Raw genomic sequence first — 18,116 nt, 5'->3', positions numbered from 1 at the left:
CCATGGAAAATTTGATCACTGCACGGGTGCAATTGAATTGCATGCTTCTTCAATGCGCACCTATAGACATAGATATGTTTGAATGTGCATAAGCCTATGCGTATATATGTATGGTATATATGCTGTTTAGCTGAAAATTTGCAGTTGCCTTCAATGAATTGTCATTGTTCATTTAGTTGTTTCAGAAAGAGCTATAAAAGAAGCAAAACTCGTTTAAACTGACCGACATTTGAGAACAAGTTTCATTTAAGAGACTAGAGCGTTTTAAAGAAAATGCGTGAATCATACTGTTTTTATTTTAAATTACTGTCGAAGGCCAGAAAACACTGCTCCTCAAGCGGTTGGTGAACAAACACCTTGACCATTCAAGCCCAGTCTGACACTCGCTGCTTCTGTACTTTGGTGAAAGAATGATGAAAATCGTATTGTTATTTCTTTTATTATTTTGTGTGGTTTTTTACAACGTTGGCTCAGTGGAAGTTTGCCCAAACGACCTCGAATGCCCCCATCGATGCTGTGCCTCAGCTGGAAATCCGAACAAGATAGATTATTTCTGCTGTGATGAAGAGCTGGAACGAATTTACGTGATTGGTTTGTCCAATTGGTGGAAGTAAAATGAAAATTCAATGAATTTTACAACTTTAATTTTTTGAAAAATTTTCATTTTCAGGCACAATTCCCCAGTTTTTGTCGGATGCTTGATTGCGAGTATTGTCATCTCTGTACTGCTCTCCTTGCTTTGCTGTTTCTTTTGCAACGGATGTTGGTGTTACAAAAGGCGACATCGTGCAGATCTATTAGGGGGGGCTTGTGTCAATTCATTTCCATTTGGAACTATAATTTACAGCCCTTATCCTCCGACAGTTAATAATTGTCAACCCGCAGCGAACGGTGTCAACCAAGCAAGTCGCCCCAGGGTACATTTTGAAGATGATCACTCATCTTCTTGTGACACTTACGACCGTCTCAGGCCTGCACTGAAATCAAACAAAGTTTAATCCATTTCATTTGCTCAGAACGTGTGTTTTGATTTATCTGCTTTTTCTTTACATTTCTGAAACAATACTAATACTAATACTAATAATAATAATAATAGCAGTTGCTGCTTATTAAAATATCTTATAAACACTATGACAACTGTAACAGTGCTAACAGTAATCAGCATTGACTTAGAATACCTTATTGTTTACCCTTTATTTTTCAAAAATTATTGCTTCATTTTTACGAAAAAAAACATTAAAATTGATCAACTGTTTCTTTCACTACTTCAGTGTGGAATGCAAAATGACAGTACTATGAAAAATAAATCAGATCACATAATGAACCAGTTGCGTTGCTGTTAAAAATTTGAAAGTTTTCCTTGTCAAATTTGAAATAAACAAATATAAAAGTGTAGCTGCAAATACATATCAATAAACATTTAATTTGTATAATATGCTTTATTTGAATATAGATGAGATAGTTTTCCTTTTATGCTTCACGTTCTTTCAGTGTTTAAAGTGTTTTGCATTTTGAAAACGAAGTTACACAAAGAGTTGAATGACCGCAAAAACAAGATTCACTTACAAATGAGAATATTGAAGAATGAGAACTGAAAACAGCGGTAAAGTTTTAATTAAGCATACACTGCGTGTGAAACTGGCAACGTTTGGCTAAACAATGCTCTCGTATTAAAATATTTTTACCAAAGAAAATGTTAACCATGAAAACAATTAATGATGATTTTAAAGAATGATGCAACATTTGCAGATTAAATTTGTAATGGGCATTCAGCAACCTTTCACAAACTTAATACTATTTGTTTTAACACCTGGAATACTTGATCAAGTCTTTCGGCAATAGTTCTCCTCATTGGTGGCAAGGAAATGTTAAATTCTTATTAATATCAATAAAGCGTTCAATTATCTTTGGACCAACTGACTTAGTATATTGACTAATTACGGCTAGCTCTGTGCATAATTTCAAAATTAGGCTAAACTGAACTGAACAAAATCCTTAGTAAGTAATAAATATATCACATAAGGAAAAAAATATCAGTATTAAATATAAAGTAAGTGTTTTTGAATTTTTTTCCAATGTAACGACAGTTTAATGCATATTAAAAATTCTATGCAACAAAAAACTTTTTAAATAAGTGCCAAACAAACTTACTCAGTTGCTAATATATTTTAAATTTAAATATGCGCTACTGAAAACTACATAAATGAAGCAACACGCAGGAATGTAATAAAAAAACATTTTTTAAAAAATATGCTACTTAAGAAGCAAAAATCAATCACATGATATAATATTAAGTTAACTGTAATGTAAAAATTCTTACATACATACATACCATCAATGCAATGCGTGTCAATGATGTTGAAATTCTTTTTCGTGCAATAAATGACAAATAAAATAAAATGAAATGAAAATAATACATTGCATGGAAATATATTTAATATTTTGAAAAATGCAATTACAGTTTTCGAAGCAATGAACAACAGCAGCCTCAAGATGATTAAAAATTACCACAAGAATTAATGAATGAATTAATAAAGTTTGCATATTGGTAGAAATAAGCTGAATCAAAAGCAGCAAAAATGCAAAATATCAATTATAACGCTGATGACGACTATTAACAAGAAGAAAAGATTTTAGACGAATAAAAGTTTAATGAAAGAAAGTTAAACGCGTGCATTTACATTCAATTATTCATTTTGCCTATTATTGTTTGCTTTGTTTGCTAAATGTCAATACTTGTAATAACCACAAAAAATTTGCATAAAAGTAGTCAGCTTTAATTTATATAAAATTTGCATTTCCTGCAAATGTGCAATAAATTAAATTAAGCTGATTACAAGGAAAAATTTTTTTTCACTTTTCAGCTGTAAAGTTTAAAATGAAAATGTACCGACACTTTAAATACATATGTATTAAAATATCATTACATGCAGTTAAACATTCGTTTTCATAATATATGTATGATATTGCATTACTTTGGCTAGCTTATCAGTATTAAGAATTCAGATGTACCTAGATTTCAACGCCGGATAAATTCACCTAATAAAGAATAATATACATGAACAGCAACGAAATATACCAAGGAAATTAGCATAAGATTGCACTGCTGTAAATTGTCATGAAAATTGTTGAATAGCAAAAAAAAGTCTATAAAGCTTCTAAGTGTTAACATTTCAAACGCATAGGTGCTGTCATTTTCGCATTTCATAATCAATAACTATAATGCAAAAGAATAAATTTCAATAAAAGTAATTGTTTTTCAAGGCAAAAAAGAAATGCGTTATCAACATGAGAAATGAAATAATAATAATAATTTTAAAAATAGGAAAGAAAAATGAACAAAAGGTTTCTATAGAAACTAAGCTCAACTATTATTATTGCTAATAATATCACGTTTTTTGAAAAGAAATTTTTCATATCAATGTCAAAGATAAAAAGGGAAAACATAGCAAATGTAAAAAATGAATAAATATAAACATATAGATATTGAGATGTTGAAGATAATGATTATGCTAGTTTTAGTTAGGTAAAAGTGCGCAAATTAATTTTATTGTGAATAATAAAGTAAAACTGAGTTGCAGTGTATGAAGATTATTCGAGTTGATGAATTGTTTTGCTCTTGAATTATGTAAAACTCTCTGAGTCTGTTGTTTTCATGCAAGGAATTTTGTTACTCTGACCCTGCTGCCATGGTGGCTGATTTTTCGAAACAGTCGTCGATTAAATCAAAAGATGCCGAACGACAGTTGTTGAACAGAAGTTTCCAATCAAGCTCAACCGCTGTTAAGAATTGGTCAGCTGGTCCATTTGACCAGTGCTGAACTTGGCAGCATAGTCAGAGAATCGGAAATTACGGTGATGTAATGGTCATTTGATGGCGTATGTTTTTCTGACCTCTGACTGAAACCGTTGAACATGGAAAAGCGACAGCTGCGCCGTGCGTTGCGCGTTTTGATTGACCGACCCCTGTTTGAATGGATAAAGTCAGTTCGAGTTTTAAAAATACATATATGAGAAAAGGGAGAAGCAGATGAAAGGATAAAGAAGAATATAGAGGGGAAAACCTGAAAATAATACTGTGGCAAATTTTTCCACTTTACATATGCTTGGATTTTTGAAAAAATAATTAATTTATACACAATTCAGATGCAAAAAACAATTGGCATGTTGGGATCATTTTGCATGTACACGGCAGATTTTGCTGACCTACTATTGTTGAAAAAGTGAGATGGCTTTTGCACAAACAAAGCTTGTTTTATGTTTTAGATAGAAAATAGCTTTTTCGCAAGATAACAGAAAGCTAACGAATACATTGACCGATATTGTGTGACGGTATGTGAGACAAGCATGAAAAGAGAAAGCCGAGCCGTCGGCGGTTCAGATAGCAAGTTGTGCTATTGCTGATGAAACAAAGCTAGCTTGAACAAGTGATCAGCAGGAGAGATTGCAGACCGCCTTGATCAATCCAGCCGGTTGAAGTTAGCAAGCCGTCAAGTCAAAGTGTCCATTGATGCCCCCCGGAGTATGCTTGAGATCCGCCTATTTACAAATTGTTCCATTGTTTTACCGACTGCTTTTCTATTCACCCGACAAAAGAGGCCAGCTTGGACTGCTAATCTCGTGCGCGTTTAGCCGATTACCGGCCAGATCCTGCTGCGCTAATGACTTCAGCAGGCTAGCAGAACGGTGATCCACATTGATTCACAAAATAAAGACAAATAACAAAGTTGGCTAACACGCTTTTATACGCCTGCTCGCTTCATATTTCTCACCTGATAACGCTGGTAACCGATTAGACGACAAGAGGTCTCTCGTCTGTCGACCGGCAACTGTTCTTCCTCTTCTTCTCCTTTTCTGTTTTTTCTTCATATGCTGCTTCTTCTTGTCTTAGATGGTTAGTCTTTCTATTCATGCAAGCCTTTTCATACTGGCGCTGAAGCGTAAAAGAAGCGATGTTTTCATTGTCCGCAAATCTTCATGGTCAGCGCTTCTCCATAGATCAGACGCGCAAGATTGGCAAGCTGCTTGCTACTGCTACTGTTCGACAAGGTGATGATTTTTTGAATAAGCGTGAAAGCCGACGTTGTCCATGATTAGCCGATTCCACTGTAGTAAAACGTCTTATGTTAAATAAACTGTTTAGCTTCGAGCTAGCGAACAAACCGGATCGTCCACGCTCTGCTTCATGCATGCAGCTTGTCCGCTGAAAGAGAAAATGAAAATTAAAACGACGAAAAATTGCCACGCCTAATCCACACGGCTAATCCTCATCGTCGGACAGCTTGTCTGATAGTGTGAGCAAGTCCATCACAGCGCGTAGTTTTGCTTCAGGCGACAGAAATTTATGCCAGAAATCATTTGAATGTATTTTACTATTATAGAAATGAACTTTTTCGTTTTTCTATGCAAAAAATTGTATTACCATCCATCCAGAAATAGTAGAAAAAAGCAATGCGTGGCATTTTATTTTAATAATACGCTAGAAGAGATTAATAGCAACAGTGAAAATATCAACCGAGACTGCACCGCAAACAAATAATTTAAATAATGAAATTTGCTCAATTTTATCAGTGATATAATAGCCGAGATAGCGATGAATTGTGTATGTATGGCAGAGCAGTTGTATTGAAAATACAACTGTGTTATGTGAAAATCAAGAATAATAATAAAAGTACAGTTAACGCAAATTTAATTTGCATTTCAACTGCATAGCAAACATTTTCATTCAACATTTTTATATTGATGCTATTGAAAACAAAAATATGAAAAGGATGGAATTCAATGTTCGAATCATTCATGTAGAATAATGAGCTCCTCTATCAAACAATGACAAACAGATTTGAAGTGGTATCAACAGCTGCTGCTTTACGTTAGCATACTGTTTAATTTTCTAATTTTATATATTATTTGAGGATACATGTTGTGCAAATTTTTAATTTTACATAAACAATGCTTTATCTTTCGATGACTTTATGGTGTCATATGTTGATCTTGCTTATTCAGATGTTATGTTTTATAAAAACAAAACAAAAAATCTGAAGGCCTATGTTACACAAATAAAAATTGTCAACCTCCAATTGTGTAAGCAATTCAAGAAATTTAGATACGCAGCTGTGCTAATAATTAGAAAAGATTAGCATTCTAACTTTGACATAATCATCATTTATCCGGTCAATAAAAATATTGATTTTTTGTAAAAAAGCAGTTGTATACAATATGCCAATTTATATATGATTAATGCTTTTTTAAGTAAAACAAAAATATGCACGCAACGGAAATACAAACTAGCATTATTTCAATTAATTTTTCAGTTGTCACCTGATATGTGTGTATGTGTGTATACTTTGCTGATATACAAATTGCAAGAAAAATAAAGAATAAAAAAAGAAAAAAAATGAGCCGGGAAAAGCAGAAAAAAATGTTCAACTTGCTTAGCAGCCTTGGTGGGCCAATTTCATCAGTCGACCAGACAGAAATCGCTGTTTATTTCATTTCAAAGCTGACAACTTCCGGAACACACTAATCGTCGTCAGTGGAAAGAAAAATTGCTCTACTGCTGGAAGTCATAATAGCTTGTCAGTGAAAAATTAATTGCATTCTCGCTCAGAAGTGAAAAAGTTCCGCTCAGCCAGACAATTTAGCGTCTGCATGATCAAGACAAAAAGATAAATAAATAAATACATGTGAAACTTAAAATTGACCTTTCGTCGTGTTGCATCAGCATGTTGCCCATGATGACAACAATGAACAAACAACATCCTTAATATGTTCATTATTATGCAATTAAATAGTAGCATCAAAACGAGATTAATTTGAAGAACGTTTCAATTTAATCTGAATGTAACAAATTTCTTAATATTTCATAAAAAGTTTGTACAAACGTGAAAAAATATGTGAAAATTCTATATCGCAATGTTGACTACAAGAAAATAACACCATTCGAATTCAAATAGTCAGACAATAAAACAGATGGGCATAAATGGAATTTATCCAAACCGGTTGACAATGAGAACTGTTGAGCTTATGAATGATAAAAACAAAAGCAAACTTATCATCAAAAATACGGCTTGTAATATCCAGCCCTTTGGTTCTGATAAAGCTGCAATAAATCAACGTCAGCCAGTGAGTAACCAAACGAACCAACTGGACTAAAACTTGCAGGTTGAAATTTTAACTGGCTTGACGACAGACCCGAACTCATCTTGAGGTCGCTCAAAAGCGGCAACTGTACCGGAGGTGTCTGGGCAATCGGATATGCGGCCGTCGATGGAATCACTTGTCCATTTGGCAAATTTACCACTGGACTGTTGGTGGCTGCCGTTGCTGTATACGGACGCCACCCCAAAGTATGACTCTCATCAGTCATGGTTGCCAATCTCAAATGTTGCTGTGGCGGAACTAGCATACGTGGAGATCGAGTTGGTAAGCCAAAAGTAAGCAGACGAGGGTCCAAAGGTCCTAAGTTGGCTGCTGTTGCCGGAGAAACACCTGAACTGAGGTCAAACAGACGACTGGTAAAATGAAAACGCAAAGCTTCCAACCGCACACGATGTGCGGTATTTCTCCGCCTTAACTTTCCAGTGCTACTACCGATGAAAGCATCTTCACAAGACGGATCCACCATCCAGTAATTTCCTTTGCCTGGATCGTCATAATGACGAGGTACTTTAATGAAACACTTGTTCAAGCTCAAATTGTGCCGAATGCTATTCTGCCATCCTTGTTTATTTTCACGATAATAAGGGAAGTTTTTGATAATAAATTCATAAATACCGCTCAGCGTGAGTCGTTTTTCTGGACTCTGTCGAATCGCCATCATAATCAGTGCATTATAACTGAACGGTGGTTTGTCATTCTTTTCACCACTACAGTCTGATTTGTCATTACAACTTTTCTCCGGTGATGCACTTTTATTGCTGTCATCGTCAGCGCAAGGTGAACAAAGCACTTCAGATTCATCAACTTTCGACTGCAAATCTTTCTCATTTATTGATGATGATTCGTCCTGATCAGCTGAATCAGTATTTGTCAATTCATTATCATGAATATCTGGAAACATGCTGCGAATGGAAAAGTTGCCTTCAAAACGAGGTTTCTTGTCAAGCTCCATGACCATAATTTTTGCGCAAAATAAAACCAAACACTGTTTTGTTCCTTTAGCTTCTTCGACAGCTTCGCGCTAACAGCTTGAACGCTTGTTTCCTGTTTAATGAACAAGCTGCACTGTTTGCAAGCGATCAGGAACACAGTTCAATTGCTTAAACACGGCGATGTCCCACGGCTATACACTGATCAGTCGGCAGTTCATTCGTTGACAGCTGTCTCCGCCTATAAGCAATGAGCCAATTAGAAAACGATAAAAAACAAACAATACAAGCGTTTGTCAAACTGGCCAATCGACGTCAACGCGCGCTGGCACGCACCACGTACACACAAATACACACGCGCAAACATGCACACACACACACACACACACACACACACACACACACACACACACACACACACACACACACACACACACACACACACACACACGAAACACAAGCATACACACAATACAACCACAAATACAAACATACACAGACATACACACGCTCACACAGACAGACACACAGACACATGCACACACATAAACCCACAGACTAAGACAAATTCACCAGTATAGACTGGCAGGGGTCACCTGCTGCGCGTTAGTTTACTGTAAAATAGTGACGCCAATACAAAATCAATTTCCTCTGATCATTTCAGGGTATTTATCTTTGTTGGAATCGGTGATTAGTGGTCATTTATAAACAGGTCTCTTTGCCGGCTAGCATTGTAAAGATCAGTCATGATGATGAAACTGCACTGGCTTTTTTTCCTTTTTTCCAAAAAGAGCAGTTAGGTCGATTGCTCATATTGGTGAAAAAAACTACCGATCCTGAGAATGGCCGACAAAGCTGAAGGGTGCCAGGCTATGAGAAAATAAAAGCAAATTGGAAAATTGTAATTTTTTCCACTTTTCCTCCTTTTGCCAAAATTGCACAACTAGTCGGCCAATGTTCGTTCCGCTACGTGGACTACAACCAAAAAGAGCAAAGAATCGTCAAGACCTAGTGTCCCCTTTTTTTTACAAAAAGAACGATTAAGCTACAAAGGCACCCCCAGAAGCGGAAACGTTCCTCATCCTTGCCCGTGCAATTTGACAAGTCATATTATACAACAATTCTGAGCTAAAAGTGATGCTCAATTAAACAACTGTGAACACAACTAACCTGTTGTCGCTTGTTTAACTTTTTAGAAGAAATAATGAAAAAGAAAACACGATCAACCCAAATTGAAACTTATTCGATATTCATTATTTAATTATGAACGCTAATGACAAATTTGAAAACAGAAAATGTTTACATTTTCAAAAACACTGATATAATAAATCATTCAGTTAGCAAAATGGCTATATTTCATTTATTAAATTAAATGCTCAAATAAAACTGACATAAATATTTTTCATTGATAAGAAACAGTCGCTCAACAATAACAATTATTATGCTCAAGCATTTTCTGGCGTCATAAAAACTTTTCCATGGAATAGACAAAAAAAGAGAGAATTTTTCAATTTGAAACATCTTAACAACGTTGAAAAAACGTTGACCAGCCAATAATTTAAACAAAAAAAGAAGTGGAACTTAATTTTGCATGTTTTAAAGAAGAAGAGTGATCAATTTGAAAGTATTCAATCCATTATTCAAACGTCAGGTGCTTTGTTTTTAATCATGTAAAAATACGCAAAAAGAACACAGACAGCTGTGAATTTGTTGAAGAGAATGTAAAGTTGACATGCAAATCGAATTATGGAAGATGATCAAGCAGCAATCGTTGTATTGCATTGTGCAGAATTTATTTGTTTAATCGGAAGCAGACTTTGATTCGTGTGTAATGTTGTCGTTTATTTTTGGATGACCTCCTGTTTGGTGAATTCAAATACAAACCAAACATCAAAATGAAATGGCATTATCAGTTTTAAATAGTGTACTTTTTTGTCGTCATGCCTGCGTTTATAGGACGGCTTAGTTCGGTTGAACACTATGTCTGTTTACAGTTTTGATCAAAGATATTCCAAATGAAATGAAACAAAATGAATTCAGTTCAATTCAATTCAATTCAGTTCAATTCAATTCAATTCAATTCATAGTCACTAATATTGTAATGAGATGCAACTAACACAAAGCTATTCAAAATTTTCACATATTTATATAAATTTAAGGAAAATATTTCAAATTTTCATTTTTTAAAAGTTAAATTCATCAAAAATTTAACAGTGGCAGCATTTTTATTTAAAACAAAACAAAATGCTGTTTTTAGATAGTAGAAATCAAATATGTACTGCGATCATTTGAAAAGTATGTGATGATAGCTTTATCAGTGAAATGTCATGTGAACTTTTAGTTTAACACAGAAGGTTATCATTTCAAGTGTAAAATTTGTTTCAATAAGTAAAAAAATAACAGCTAATAACTCATTTAAATGATTTTTTAAAACTAAATTACTGCACTTGAAAATCGACGTTCTTTAAAACGGTCCTTTTAAATTAAAGAAGCGCAACATTTTAATTTACAACCAAATTTTGTTTTTGTCAGCAAAATGTATAACAACTCATGATAGACGTTTGCATTATAAATGAACAACCCATCGAAAAGACAGGAATAGAAGCTTCAAACCATAATTTTTTTAATTTAACTGATTTAGTGATAATTAAAGTAAACATTTCACCAGTGTATTCTCAGCAAATCATTCAAAGCAACTGCATACTAGTAACTGTTTTGTTCAATCAAGAAGAACATATAATTGATAATAAATGAGTTCTTTTTACAAGTTGTAAATAAAAATATCATTTACAAATTTCGAAGCAACAGTAAAGTGAAATTTCAAATGAAATTTGATCTATTCTTTTTTGTAAAACAGAGAGGTAGTGATGAGGGGAGGAATTTCTGATAAGTAATTTCAGAGTGTGTAAAAAAATCATTCCGCAAATTACAAAAGTTGCGATAACATTTTACATATTGTTCGAATTTATTGTGTTCAAGGAACGAAAATTAAATTCAAAAGAAACTGCAAAAAAATAACATGTTAATTATATGTTTTCAGTTTGGAAATAAATCTATCGCTATGCAGAACAGTTTGTTCTTGGAACTTATCAGTTTGTTTGTTGAAATTTTCATTTTCACTAATTTTTAAAGACACAAAGCCTCACCTAGAAAAACGCAGCGAATGCATGTTGTAAAAACACTAATTTTTTTCTTGTACCTTTCAACGTTGTAATTTTGAACAGTTGTACCAGTGAAGACAAACAAATAGAAAGAAATGTGACTCTAGAGTTGCTAGTAAGAATAAGTTTCGCGTTACAAGTTTGGAAAGTTCGGAAGAATTGAAAAAGAAGATGAAAGAAATCATGAATAAGAAGTGCTGTGCAGAGAAAGCACTAAAAGCAAAAGAAGAACAAGAAGTCGTGTTTGGCGTGGTAAAGAGAAAGAATTAGCGGCGATTGTCAAATAGCAAACTCATCGTCCACGCAAGTGCTGAGATAAAGTGAAAGCCTGCTGCGTTGGGCTGGCGTGAGAGCCGTGTAAGAAAACATTGTTTGTTGCTGCTTATTACTGCCCAATCCATCACCAGAGTGTTCAACAAGCTTTGACAGGAACAGTCGTACAACCGATGTGAATAAATAAAAGAGGAGGGGCGCCGCACACATGCGGCAACCAACTGCCTTGATTCTTCTAACTCTGGCCAGCGGTGATGGATTAGCAAAGCGTTATCTGCGCTCAAAATCATCGACCAACTTAATCTTCAAGTTGAAATAACATTTCGTAAAGTTTTCACATAAACATGTTGCCGTTCGCGTCAACCACTTACCTCTTGTCAAGGTACGTTTGGCGCCCTCGCAGTTGCTCCTCTTTTCAAAGTAAAAGCAATTTCCGCACACTGCTTACACGTAAAGCTGTATTTCACGCTTAACACGCTTAAAAATGTCACAGATTGAATGTCATAAAACCTTGTTCTATTAGCGCAAATGTACTATATAGTTGCAACGACTTCTGCTGCTTAATTAATATAGTGGTTTCTTTTCGTTTCTTTTCCTTTTCATTTGTTACTTAAGGTGTTTTATACAAGAAAATAGAACCAACGGTACAGATTTTTAAAACGCTTAATCACCTTTTGTCAATGGTCAAGTGATAATCGTTTATGCAGGTGCAACGCGCTGGCGCTTGCAATATATCAGATCTCGATTGCAAGCTTGCTTTTGGCAAATTAATAAAAGAGAGACTCAGCTTTCCGGTAAAGATACAAATGATCAAAGAAAATTAAAATAACCAAGGTCAGACGGTCACCAAAGCACACCTTATGCCGCCCGTTGATAACCGACGTTCTACTGTGGTGCATTGCAAGCCACCAAAGCGGCAATTAGCCACGCGATAATCGACTAAGCGCCTTGATCCAACCAATTAACTACCCTAGACGATTTGGTGAATGATTGAGATCAAATTTCTCGGCGTTTTCAGCACGACATGTTCGGCCACCATGGAGGCATTCTTTTTATTTGTACTTATTGTTTTGTCAAGTGCCCAAGTCAAGTTCACATCTGTTAGAACCTGCTTACATGTTGAAGAAACGATTTTCAGTTGTTCAGCTCCAGTTGAGCATTTCGATCGCTTCAACTTTATTAAGCATTTGTATAGCTAAACGTGCGGCCACTGCTACTTGCGCTAATGAAGTGATAATCCAAACACAAATCTCTCTCTTAGCACTAGTTTTAAAGATAGTTTGTTTGCAAAGAAATAACAAGCCGATGAAAACTGCATAAGTAAAGTTGTCACCTTGGACAATAAACAAATGAGCATGCTCACCGAATTGAAAAGTGAAAACGTATCTCTCTCTCTCTCTCTCTTTTTCTCTCTCGCTCTATCCATCAAATCACCGTGCTTGAAGTTCACAATGCACAACGCTTGCAATCATGTCTTGATTGAAACCGAAACAGAAACTGCTCATCTTCACCACACAGAGATTGTTATCACTGACGCTTCTATCTGTCATTACACAACCGCAGGCTATTTATTGCATTAAAATAAAATTAATGATCATTCTGGTAGCTAACCAATGCATGGACAATTTGTAAAAGTTGCTACAAAGTTGACAGTACTTAGGCAAAGTAAATTCAAAAGCGTCGTTATCAATCAGTAAAGCAAGTGAAAAGATTGTTGAACAAATGAATTATAAATTGATCAAATGTACAGTTAAAAAATATACATAATAATAGCAACAACAATAATAATAATAGTATGAAATGGCTGAGGATGAAAATTAATTAACGTCCTTGCATTTTCTTACCTGCAGCCGGAGGGCAACGTCAATAAGAAAAGCAAAGTTTATCCACAGATTTGAGCTTATTAACGATTTGTAAGCAAAGGTAATGAAAATTTTTGTCTGCACCAGTGTGGTCTCTCAGCTTGAATATCATTTCACTGACTAGATTAGACTTGACTAGACTGTTTCGCCCTGTGGAATTTTTTAAAAATAAAAGAAAGATAAGAAAATTAAAATAAAATTGGAGATTTTTGTTTGTCATTTTATCATTTCAATAGTATTCTAATCTATTCTTAATCCAATTTTTGTTTAAATGAACAGCAAAAGCTGCAGGACTGATCTTGAATTAATATATCAGCTATATATATATATATATGTCTGACTTTTGTATTATTTAAAAGTCATACAATGCTTCAAGCGTTTGAATTTCCATTTGTCTCGTTTTTCTCCTATGATATTCAAGTAAAATATTGATGAAATTGTTCGATTGAATAAATAAATACACACACACACACGTGCGCGCATACAAACACCAATCCATATATCGATACATCCATGTTGGAGGCTTTTCACCAAAAAATGAAAAGTATCGATGACGCAAATATGTAAAATCTGGATGCTACTATCATTTAGAAAAAGAAACCCACAAGCAATGGAACTATAAGAAAAGATTATTTTTCCACAGTAAGCTTTAAAAGCAGTCTGAAGATGAGTAATGAAGAATAATGTACGTAAGAAAAGTGGCAATTTTTTCAATTAGCTTTCAGTTACCATTCTATGCAAATAATATTTCTGCTTTCTGTGTAAATTATTACAGCTGCAGATTAAAAAGTAAAATGACCTCTTGCAGAGGCGTATTTAGCAATAGCATGTTTAAATAATATTATATTGTATATATTGCAGCTAATTTGATGCTTATTTTCATTAAAATTGGCGATCGCTGAAAATGTCACATTCGTAGCGGTGTTTTGTTAAAAATGCCGTAAAGCAGGTGGTATGATTTTAAATGTTGAGAAGTGAAATTGAACACGCCAGCTCGTTTAGCGTAAATATTTCTTCAACTTAAATGAAAAACAATGTTTTGGATTTGTAATCATAAATTTAAAAATGAAAATGATTGATATCAACAATCATCCGTTGCTTGCCGTTACGCTTTGAGCTATGCATTGCATCTCTTGAGAACAACGAATTCTTTGCATATTTTTTGTTGAAAAATCTCAAGATTATTGATGCTTTATTTTATATAAATGAATTGAGTATCAGAATGCCTAAAATTTTATTTATCTATCCAAAAACACTAATTTTAAATATAACAGAAACATGAGAACTTTACTGCTCGTCATTTTACAGTAAGTAATAACTGCAAACGGTGTATAGCTATTGTTTGATATATTTTAGCAACAATATAAATTTATTAATTTTTATGAAAATACACAAATAAACATGAAATATTATTTATATAAAATGCAAAATAATGATATGATTTATTTCATACCTGCAGTTGTTGATTGGAAACATTCAAACATTAGTGATGAACAAAAATTAAAACACAGTTTCACAAATAATCAATTCTCTAAAATTCTTACCACTCTATTATTATTTTTTGTCGTGACAAAGAGAAAACGTTCACTCAATTCTTCTGAACGATGAACAAGGATTAAAATGAAGCAAGAATGAAAAGCAAATATTAATATATCGCTGATAACATTTTCTTCTTGTATGATGAAAGCGCTTTTCGATTGCTGTTCAGACAGATAAGGGGCAGTGAAAAATTTGCAATTTATCCTCTGCTTAATTGTTGCACTGCACAAAAGATAAGGTGAATGTTTTGTCAACATAAAGTTAAAATAGATTGCTAAACAAACAGAAGCGGTTGATGCCTTGATACAGTGAAGAGGACAAATTACAAATTTGTGTTCTTCATTTGCTGGCATGTTTGATCAAATCAAACCAATAAATTGTTCGTGAAAGGTAATTTGGTATGCAAATATTCATTACACACACACACACACACACACACAGAGAGAGAGAGAGAGAGAGAGAAAGAGAGAGAGAGAAGATTTTTACAAAATTTCTACTACTGATATTTTGTGATTATTTCTTTTGAAAAAAGAAGCATTACATTTAAGCCTTTTTAATTATGAAATTTAGTTCAAGAAAAGTTCAACTTAAATTCAAAGAACATTACCCACTTCTCTTAAACTTGCAAGATATTACGCAAAATTTCATAAAATTATATATACTTAAAAAAACAATTAATTTAACATTTACAACAAAGTGACTGTTAGCTTGGGAAACATGTCAATAATGGTCACACTGACATGCGGATATTGTTCGCTTTCTTCACACTGGAAAAATGCAATTGAATTCTAATCATTATAATATTGATAATGAATTAGAATCAGAAAGTGTTTACTAAAATTGAAATGAAAATTATTTTTTCAAACAGATACATAAAATATAAGATGGAAAAATCGTCCAATGGACCTGGGGAAAATGGCCTCTGGGACGATTTAAATTGAAACTTGATACGGTTTACAGTAGGATTTACAATTTGGCAAAGTTTCATACGGGTTGAAAAAAGTGAAAAAGAGCTTCTTCGGTTTTCAATTCTCTAAACCGAAGGTTCTAATTTGCTGGGTCCAATAGTCTCTTCAGTGCATGTTAGCTGTTTGATTTTTGGAAACATGTGAAAAAAGCCACCGCCGATCCATCGATGACAAGGAAAACGAAACGTCGTTCTCAAGCTGATGTCGCTTACTTCCACGTACTCCAAATGCCAAGATGAGCAAATACCTAAACAAATTGGCCGTGATGTCATATTTGTAGTGTTTTCTCATATTAAAAAAAAGAAATTAAATTTATTCACTACAATCGACAAAAATTGCTGCACATTTCCATTTTTAAAACACAATACAACGGCAATGTTTAACTGTTTACATTGTTTGTACAAGTCCATTTTCATTGATCAGAAAATATTTATTGCTGAACGTGTTTGCATTTTCTAAAATCACATCCACTCCATAATTATTGATGGGTTATTTTTAAAAAGAAAAGTTAAAATGAAAAAAGGAAATTTTTTTCAAAATACTCTTACTTTCAAATATTATAAATTTTATAAGTAATATTTTCAAAAGAAGAAATATTATCATCATCATCATCACCATTACGGTGACTAATAAAATTTAGAAGAAGCTAAAAAAGGGAAATTATTTTCTTGCAGTATTAAATACAAGAAAAAGGAAACAGATGCAAAATCAAATTCAACAGCCATTACAAATTAAATACCAACAGATTGGTACTTATCTTTGCGCATTTTCAGCTGCGACAACAAACCAATACAAATGCAAAGTAGGCAAACATCAATACTAATTAAAATGATAAAATTTCCATCAAGCTAGGACAACAGTTATTAACGCAAGAAAAACAATCTAAAAATAGTCAAAGTCCCCTCCACAGATAGATGCAGTATAAATGCAAATTGATGATTTTGCATCCAAATTTTACTTGAATGATTAATTTTCAATAATTTCATCATTTGTAAAAAAAAAAAAAGAATAAATTTTTGCTTCAGTTTACACATCTCAGAAAATTTGAAAAGGTGAATGTTGCTTGAATTTAACTTTTTGTTTTTTAAATTCTCAAGTACAAATTTGATTGACATTGTTGTTATAGAAGCATATGCGCATACTGTAAGAAATTTGAAAGAGTAGAATTGAAAGAAAGAAATTTTTCTTTTTTTTACCAGAATTGTCGTGCCTGACGATAACTTTGTAAAGCTTGCCGCAGCATTTGATTTGGCTGAATATGAATTGGTCGGTTTTGTTGCGTTCAAATTTGTTTTTGTGATGCTTGGAATGCTTCAAATGCCATTCTTCGGAGTGACCATCCTCGCCGAAGAGTTGTATAAAAACGTTGGAATCGGTACCTGCGCCGAAATGATTGCCAGTTTTCACCGTAATCAAATAATCAGTAAGCATTATGCGTTTGGATGTGGGTGCGTTGTAAAAATAATAATAATAATAATAATAATAATAATAATAATAGCAAAATAGCAGAACTGTAACAGCAGCAGTTTTCACGTTCAATAGTTGCACGACAACAGCTGCAAGTTTGTGATGAACATTTCGTGCCAAAAATTGGCCATCCAACTTTACCAAACGTGCCCAAGTGGACGCAAGTTTGGGCAAAAATTAACGCCCCAATTTCTGGTCGCTTTCAAATGCCGTTATTATCATTTGTACGCTTAAAAATGACTCATCACTTCACCACTGCCTGCACCGACCAGAGAACCGGTCGCTTTATATGCCGGCCATGCACAATTTTGCTAAAAATTGAATATATCAAAAATGCAAAACAACAAATCAACCAATCATCTTCTCCTAGCCTAGTCGACGGTCTGATTTATGCCGTCTCTTTAGCCTTGACATCTCACGTAACCCATTTCATTTCAAACATTGATCCTCATAATCAAAGCTGATTATTATTATTATTATTATAATTATTATAATATCACAATTGTTGCTATCAATAGAAACTGTATCACTGATAACTAAATTTAGTCTATATTCTCTGGAAAAAAACAGATAAAAAAGAAAACCTTACAAACAGATCTGATCAATCAATCTGACCGCTCTTCTTTAAAACTCTACAAAACAATATTCAAATTTACACACACACACACATACATACATACATACATACATACATACATACGGACGTACATACATACATACATACATACATACATACATACATACATACATACACANNNG

The 18,116-nt window shown here is 33.8% G+C and overlaps 4 protein-coding genes across 4 annotated transcripts; 1 reads left to right on the top strand and 3 right to left on the bottom strand.

The window, feature by feature from the left end:
• The first annotated feature begins 410 nt into the window (after positions 1-410).
• Tsp_03205 (conserved hypothetical protein) lies at positions 411-998 on the top strand. Its single transcript, XM_003379499.1, has 2 exons — positions 411-610; positions 671-998. The coding sequence occupies exons 1-2, from the start codon at positions 411-413 to the stop codon at positions 996-998; spliced, it is 528 nt and encodes a 175-aa protein (XP_003379547.1).
• A 5,988-nt stretch (positions 999-6,986) lies between these two features.
• Tsp_03204 (forkhead box protein G1) lies at positions 6,987-8,116 on the bottom strand. Its single transcript, XM_003379498.1, has 2 exons — positions 7,141-8,116; positions 6,987-7,099 (listed from the first exon to the last, which is right to left on the bottom strand). Exons 1-2 carry the CDS (start codon positions 8,114-8,116, stop codon positions 6,987-6,989), a joined length of 1,089 nt encoding a protein of 362 aa, XP_003379546.1.
• A 6,484-nt stretch (positions 8,117-14,600) lies between these two features.
• Tsp_03203 (hypothetical protein) lies at positions 14,601-15,275 on the bottom strand. The gene is made up of 2 exons (XM_003379497.1): positions 14,928-15,275; positions 14,601-14,609 (listed from the first exon to the last, which is right to left on the bottom strand). Exons 1-2 carry the CDS (start codon positions 15,273-15,275, stop codon positions 14,601-14,603), a joined length of 357 nt encoding a protein of 118 aa, XP_003379545.1.
• A 299-nt stretch (positions 15,276-15,574) lies between these two features.
• Tsp_03202 (putative PLAT/LH2 domain protein) lies at positions 15,575-17,321 on the bottom strand. Its single transcript, XM_003379496.1, has 4 exons — positions 17,087-17,321; positions 15,962-16,176; positions 15,663-15,710; positions 15,575-15,583 (listed from the first exon to the last, which is right to left on the bottom strand). The coding sequence occupies exons 1-4, from the start codon at positions 17,319-17,321 to the stop codon at positions 15,575-15,577; spliced, it is 507 nt and encodes a 168-aa protein (XP_003379544.1).
• Between the last annotated feature and the right edge of the window lie 795 nt (positions 17,322-18,116).

Source organism: Trichinella spiralis (genome assembly GCF_000181795.1).
Source record: "Trichinella spiralis strain ISS 195 chromosome Unknown Scfld2, whole genome shotgun sequence".
Lineage (NCBI taxonomy): Eukaryota > Metazoa > Nematoda > Enoplea > Trichinellida > Trichinellidae > Trichinella > Trichinella spiralis.
This window is presented reverse-complemented; position numbering and strand designations above follow the sequence as displayed.

Bases quoted from the DNA above. Each gene is read 5' to 3' on its own strand.
- Tsp_03205 (XM_003379499.1), top strand. From the start codon at position 411: ATGATGAAAATCGTATTGTTATTTCTTTTATTATTTTGTGTGGTTTTT. The intron at 611-670 runs GTAAAATGAAAA...TTTCATTTTCAG, and splicing joins GGTTTGTCCAATTGGTGGAA to GCACAATTCCCCAGTTTTTG.
- Tsp_03204 (XM_003379498.1), bottom strand. From the start codon at position 8,116: ATGGTCATGGAGCTTGACAAGAAACCTCGTTTTGAAGGCAACTTTTCC. The intron at 7,100-7,140 runs GTTCGTTTGGTT...GATTTATTGCAG, and splicing joins TGCAAGTTTTAGTCCAGTTG to CTTTATCAGAACCAAAGGGC.
- Tsp_03203 (XM_003379497.1), bottom strand. From the start codon at position 15,275: ATGCCAGCAAATGAAGAACACAAATTTGTAATTTGTCCTCTTCACTGT.
- Tsp_03202 (XM_003379496.1), bottom strand. From the start codon at position 17,321: ATGCTTACTGATTATTTGATTACGGTGAAAACTGGCAATCATTTCGGC. The intron at 16,177-17,086 runs GTAAAAAAAAGA...TTTTAATATGAG, and splicing joins CGTCAGGCACGACAATTCTG to AAAACACTACAAATATGACA. The intron at 15,711-15,961 runs GTTTAGAGAATT...TATAATGATTAG, and splicing joins CCAGCAAATTAGAACCTTCG to AATTCAATTGCATTTTTCCA.